Source organism: Zingiber officinale, chromosome 2A (assembly GCF_018446385.1).
Source record: "Zingiber officinale cultivar Zhangliang chromosome 2A, Zo_v1.1, whole genome shotgun sequence".
NCBI classification, from domain to species: Eukaryota; Viridiplantae; Streptophyta; class Magnoliopsida; order Zingiberales; family Zingiberaceae; genus Zingiber; species Zingiber officinale.
In genome coordinates, this window is record NC_055988.1 from 177,687,520 (window position 1) to 177,694,250 (window position 6,731).

The following is a 6,731-nucleotide window of genomic DNA, read 5'->3' on the forward strand; positions in this document are numbered from 1 at the left end:
GTGCGAGAGTGTTGAATCAATTGGAAAGGTGTCCAATCGATTATGCTGTATATCGCAAAGAACATAGGCTTGGTGAATTGATTTAGGCAATCAATTCAGCCTTTCTCAATCGATTGAGGCTTTTGTCGTGAGATAACAAAGATTGGAAATCGATTAAGCTACTTTCTCTCGCAAATAGAAAGCTTCTGAATTAATTGGGATAATCAATTAGAAGCTGCTAAATCAATTGGTACGACTGATCAATCAATTACAGATTTGAAAAAAGCTGTTCTGCAGGCTAAATAGTCGCATGATGATGTGACAATTGATTGGGAAGAAAAACTAATCGATTGGGAGGTGAAAAGTAGGTTAAACAACATCCATATAAAGGAGAGTTCGTCTAGGATTTTCACCGCCAATTCTTGGGTTTTTGAGAAGAAGTGTTGATGTATTTTCCATCATCAAGAGACAATCTAAAGCAAGAAAAGAGTAAGTAAAGAAAGGTTATTGCCGTAAAATCATTTTCAATTTCATTTGTAACTTTGTTTACGTTTCTTGTGTGTATTCTCGTGTTTGACCTTGTACGAAGCTTCTTCGCCTCTAGGAAGGAGGTTTTTATAGTGCATCTGTGAGTGAGGAATAGACCCTTAGATTAGTCATCTCAAGGAGGTGGATACTAAGTAAAATTAATGTATTAACATTGCTTCAAGTTTTCTCCTACAAATCATCAAAGAAGCAATTGAAGTTATGCTCTCCCTCTAGCTCTTTACGTGTCCTAACAGACTTGTGCGCTATGAGCATGACCTGTAGCATCAAATGATGGATTGATTAGTGCAATAATTTATCCAAACGGATCAACCTTCATATTGCCGCCCGATCCATTTTGCTACCTACATTAATGCTCATTTAATTCGATAAGAACAATCGGTGCTTAGATGTCTAGCATAATCTTGAAACACATGCCTCGACGTCTCTCTTTTCCACTTGACTCGACAATCAATAACTCGGCCAAGTCGGCACTCAGAGAGCTCGAAACTCGGTTGATTTAGTTGCTCAATCATCCCAAGAAGCTCATTCTTTCTTACTTGACAATTTGAGATTATTAGTTCAAGTCATCTAAAAAGTTAAAATTGAAAGTAAATTCTCTATATATCAGACAATTTCTTGAACAATCTTAAAACAAACTTGTTCTGTTAAGATGATCAAAATGTTAATGCTCAACATGTGAAGCCCCCTTCTCCCGATTGAAAATGTTTCAATCAATCACGGGGCGAAGCCAGAGAAGTTCATTGGGTTGAATTTTGAGCGGTGGCAACATAAGATGTTCTTCTATATATTTGACCACGCAAACCTGGCCTGATCTTGATAGAGGGGTCTCCCAAGCTTACTAAGGATACTAATAATGTCAAGAGTCCAACTGGTTATTAGTATAATGGAAATATGGAATCATTCTGAGCTTTTAATTATGTTGAAACTACTTCTTTCACTATCTTGCTGACTCGATGTACGTTTGGTATAGTATGAAGAGAATGACTAAAAAAATGTGAGAGTCATTGGACAAGATATATAAGATGACGGAGGATGTATGGGTCGATTCTTAAATTAAACTACAAATGATTGACTTCAAAACGATGATCAATCATGTCCAAAAGTATCATATGTCGATCTTACTCGAGATTCACTCAGAAAGCATGGTGCTAAGTGAAACCTTCTACGCATGACAACTATCATTGTAAAACTAATTGGAATTAAGCACATCAAGAGCTACTTGAAACATAAGCGGGATGAATAAATATCAAGAAACTCCTCGTTAGATTTCACATTAAGAAAGATATATAACAATCGTTTAGTAAAAAAATTGTTGATCTCAATCTAATGTGAAAGCTAACATGATCGAGTATGGTCAAAATTCAAAACGGAAGACCCCGAATCGATCTTAATTCCTAGCTAATTACATGTTTATTGTTAATCAATCCATTTTATTATTAATAACTCGATAATGTAAACATGCTCACGAGAAATTGAGTTGCAGATTAGACATTTCACTTTCACTCCATTGAGAAAAGAAGAGACGATCGATTAATGCGCGACATAAGCATTGTACTCGACGATAAAGTGTCCTGCCGGAGCACCACTCACGAATGTAGTAATGGCGTAGCCCCTCGCCATTCGAAATTTTCCGGTGCCGCCGATGATGCTACGCTCGGTGGCTCCCTCCAGCGTCGCCCGACACACCACCGCGAGTGAGCTACCGTTGTACTCTCCGTCCGTAAAGACGAAGTTGAGCAGTCCGAGCCAAGCCATCTGGCTGCTAAGCGACACCTCGGGAGCTATGCCTTGGGCCCGCCCAATGAGCTTCGAGTCGGCAGTCGAGCCTTCTCGTAGTTCGTCGTCGAAGACCCCAATGCTGCCAAAGCCGCCGGGGTTGCTAGTGGTGGACTTTACGACGGTGATAGCGGTAGCGTTGGGGCTGTTGTCGTTCTCGTGGACGAAGAAATGGAGGTGAGTGGTGAAGTCTCTTGCCTGAGACTGAGAGGTGGCTACAAAGAAAAGGAGAAAGAGGAGCGAAGCTTGGAATGACCAATAATAAGCCATATCTACTTATCAATATGTACAAGTTGAGAATTAGGAGACGATTGATATTGGTGGAGGCCACTTTACTTTGATATATATCTATATATATATAGAGATTAGAGTGTATGTAACGTTATTAAACAACTATTAGGAGATGAAGAGTGCATGCCAACTATCAATCATCATGTATAAAAATTATATATATTTTGACTTTATATTTTTGAAATATAATTATGTAGTTGGTGGGGAGTCCTATATATATATAAATATAAATATAAATATAAATATAAATTATTTTGAAGTTGGTGAGGTTTTTTGTATATTTTAATTCCAACATGTGGTAGAAGACTTATTATTATAATTTTTTATAATGTCTAGATGCCTTGACGACTATTAAGGTCAACTTGTTAAAATAACCGTATTGGTAACAACACAACAACTAAGGATTTAAGGTTAACATGCTCTTGCATATGACCATAAGAGGTTGCAAAATTAAGTGGTCGAACTACTACTTGATCGATCTTTCCTACAACTATGAATACAAAAATTAGCGTTGAGTTGGTTAGTGGAGGATGAAGTTGATTTTACTAATGATTAAGCCCACGGATTAATAAGTCATTACACATAATTGATATGGTATAATAATAGTTAGGTAAGCTGGATAACTGATGGTAATTAAAGAATTAATAAGTCATCAAAGTTATGATTTTTTTAAAAGGCAAAAAATAATTGATGAATCTATTTAATTAATTAGACAAGCTAAGTGATTTAATTTTTACATTTCAAATTTGACATAAGCACGTACGGACGGACTTTAAAATAACAACAACAAAAAAATAGCTGCTAATTACATGTTTATAGCCAATCAATCCATCTTATTATTAATAATTAGATAATGTAAACACGCTCCCTTATCATAATTAAGAAAAGAAATTGAGATAGCAACCACACCAACACACTTGGCTTTATTGTGAACAAAAAACTAAGAGAGACATAATCAATGCATGATATAAGCATCGCACTCGATGATAAGGTATCCTGCCGGAGTGCCACTCAGCAATGTATTGACGGTGTAGCCCCTCGCCGACCGAAATATTCCAGTGCCGCCGATGATGGTTCGCTCTGTGGCTCCCTCGAGCGTCGCCTGACCCATCAATGTGAGCGAGCTGCCATTGTACTTTCCATCCAAAAAGACGATGCTGAGCAGGCCGAGCCAAGCCCGCTGGCCAAGCGACACCTCCGGAGCTATGCCTTGGGCAAAACCGATAATCTTGGAGTCGGCACTGGAGCCTTCTCTTATTTGGTCGTCGAAAGCCACAATGCTGCCGAAGCCACGGGGGTTGCTGGTAGCAGAGCCTACGACGGTGATAGCAGTGGGGTTGGGGTAGTTATAGTTCTCATGCTGCAAAAAGGTTGGAACCGCCAACCCAGCGGCCCCCTCAACCCGGCCCCACAAGTATGAGAGAGAATAAATCACGGTGAATACGGGCCCAGCTATGACATGGCGGTCTCAGGTGCTTAGCACGGACAGATATTGATGTTATCGCATTTGCTACCGCAGACCCTCGACCTCTCGACTCATGCTGCAAGAATCCATGTTATAACCAGTTGATCCTGCCCGTGGGGGCGGTAGTTATAGTTCTCATGGATGAAGAAATGGAGGTGATCATGAGTGGCGATGGAGTCTCTCGCCTGAGAGGTAGCAAAAAAGAAACAGATGAGAAAGAGGAGCGAAGGCTCGAATGAAGAATAATAAGCCATATCTGCTTCTCAATATGCACAATATGCACAAATACAGAATTAGGAGATGAGATGATTGCTACACGAGCAGAGGTGTACTAGATATATACTAGGTCGTGGGAGAACGAGGCTTTTATGTGGCAAAAGGTGAAATCGTTCGCCCCAGCGCTCTTGCCGCACCCGACCCAAGGTTATCACGAGGGAAGTAAATCATAACATCTTGAGCGAGTATGTGACAGGTGGGGTGAGTTGCACAGGGACCGGGGATTTACGCCCCGGCTACCCCGAGTTTTGACCCTGCGACCTCATGTGGCAAGCATCTCACCACATATCAACTCGAATGACCTATGGAGTCGAGAACGAGGCTTTTATGGTCATATAATATGTTTACTTTTTTTCCCTATGGGATGGATATTATTAATAGATATCTGAATGAATGAGTGGGAAAGTTGGAAAGATAAAGTTTGAAGGAATAATTGAAGCGTGTGTATAATTGAAGTGTGTGTGGGGGGGACTATCAAAATAATTGAAGCGTGTGTATAATTGAAGTGTGTGTGGGGGACTATCATTGAAGTGTGTGTGTGGGAACTCTAAACACACTTCAAATCGCACTGATAAGAAATTATTATTATTATTATTATTATTATTATTATATAGAGAGAGATTATGTTGGTTGACATTTTCTATATGACTGTGAGTAATAGTCAAATTTTAATTTTTTTAATTTATCTTTTATCTGTATACAATAGTTTTCTCTTTTTCTTCTTAAATTAAAATAAAATTTTATCTTCTCATCTAACAAATTACTTTGCAAGTGCGTGCAATCATAAAAGAGAGAAATGATAATTTTATTTTAATTTTAAAAAAAAGAAAGATAAATTATTTTTAAGAAGAAAGAGAGAAAAATTATTGCATATAGATAAAAGGAGATTAAAAAAATTAAATTTTCATCGCGGTCGCATAGAAAGTTTGGGAGCATATCATCTCTATATATATGGGATATATCAAAATCAAATAGCATTCAAAACACACTAATAAGAAATTATTATATATACGATAATTTTATATATATGGTCAGAATTTGGTCAGAAAATTAATTAAATATTATTAATAATATTTATATATAATAAATTACTAATTAGTCCTTGATGGTCTCTTACGGTCGGTAAGAGGGAGGTGAATTACTCTGGACAATAAAAATAAACAAAATACTTTTCTCGAAACTTATAGCTTTATTAAAATAAACACTTGTAAGAAAAAGAAATAAATTAACTAAAGTCAGAGACACAGAAGAAATTAATTGGTTTGCAATCAGAGGATTGCTAATCCAAAGTAATTAAAGTTCACTATCAAAATCTCCTTTAGGTGGAGAAGCATCTTACATCGTTGACAGCTCACACAGTAGTAGAACAGAGAAAAAAATCGTACGCTGATTCGGACGGTTGGAAGGGTTTCGGGTATTTGGGGATGGATAAAATTTTGCTAGTGCGGGCAAAAGATAAGTTTGCTAGTGCGGGCACCTAGACCAGATCAGGGTGCCCCGACTGGGCTGAACCACCCTCGTCCAAGGCGTACATCGGGGGCGCCCTAGCTGCCCCAGGTGATCCGAGCGCCAGGAGCAGAGTGAACTTCCAGTTGACTTTCTGTCCCGATCTTTCACTTCGGTTTCGCTCGTTTGGGTGATTTCGGCCATCCGGAATAAGCTCACTCGAACTCATTTTTCGACCTTCTCGAGCAATCTTCCACTCCAGCTTCTCGTCCCTCGAAAATGCCATGCACCTCCTTCTCATCCGCCAGCGTACTCTTCCGCAACACCTCGTCCCTCAGATGTACTAACCCCATCGACTCTCTCTCGTACCTTTCTTTTCGCTAGCTACGTCTTTTGTTCGACTTCCTGTGCTCCTAAATTTCTGCACATTTAGACATAAGGCATCAAAAGATAACATGACATAACTTGACTTGGTTGATCACATCAAAACTACCACAGGGTACTTACAATTTTCCCCTTTTTGATGTGAGCAATCCCAAATTAAGTTTGGATAAATCAAACACAAATAATAAAGAACTTGCAAGTAGACCTGACCACGGTTCAGAACCGCCGATTCGACGATTCCAGGCAGGTCGACCCTTAACCTTAACCGCCCAAGACGGTTACGGTTCACGGTTCGGTTCACGGTTCAAGATTAATATGTTAAAAAAAATTAAAAATTAAAAATTAAAAATTAAACATTAAACATTAAAAATTAGAAATTAAAATTTATTAAAAAAAGGGCTTGCACTTATTTAAGTTGCCTACGTATCCCTTTAGGGGAATCAAAGCCCACGTATTTTTTTTACATTTTTATCCTTTTACATTTTCATTCACTTCCATTTCCTGTTCCTGTCGTATTTGTTCCTTCAGTATCAAAATCTTCAACTTCGTCATCTGAAAGTTGCAT

At 38.5% G+C, this 6,731-nt stretch overlaps 2 protein-coding genes across 2 annotated transcripts; both read right to left on the bottom strand.

Moving 5' to 3' along the window:
* Window positions 1–2,058: 2,058 nt before the first annotated feature.
* LOC122044316 (pterocarpan synthase 1-like) lies at window positions 2,059–2,574 on the bottom strand. The gene has a single exon (XM_042604821.1). It carries the CDS (start codon window positions 2,572–2,574, stop codon window positions 2,059–2,061), a length of 516 nt encoding a protein of 171 aa, XP_042460755.1.
* Window positions 2,575–3,550: 976 nt separating this feature from the next.
* On the bottom strand, window positions 3,551–4,314 carry LOC122044318 (dirigent protein 22-like). The gene is made up of 2 exons (XM_042604822.1): window positions 4,159–4,314; window positions 3,551–3,955 (listed from the first exon to the last, which is right to left on the bottom strand). Exons 1-2 carry the CDS (start codon window positions 4,312–4,314, stop codon window positions 3,551–3,553), a joined length of 561 nt encoding a protein of 186 aa, XP_042460756.1.
* Between the last annotated feature and the right edge of the window lie 2,417 nt (window positions 4,315–6,731).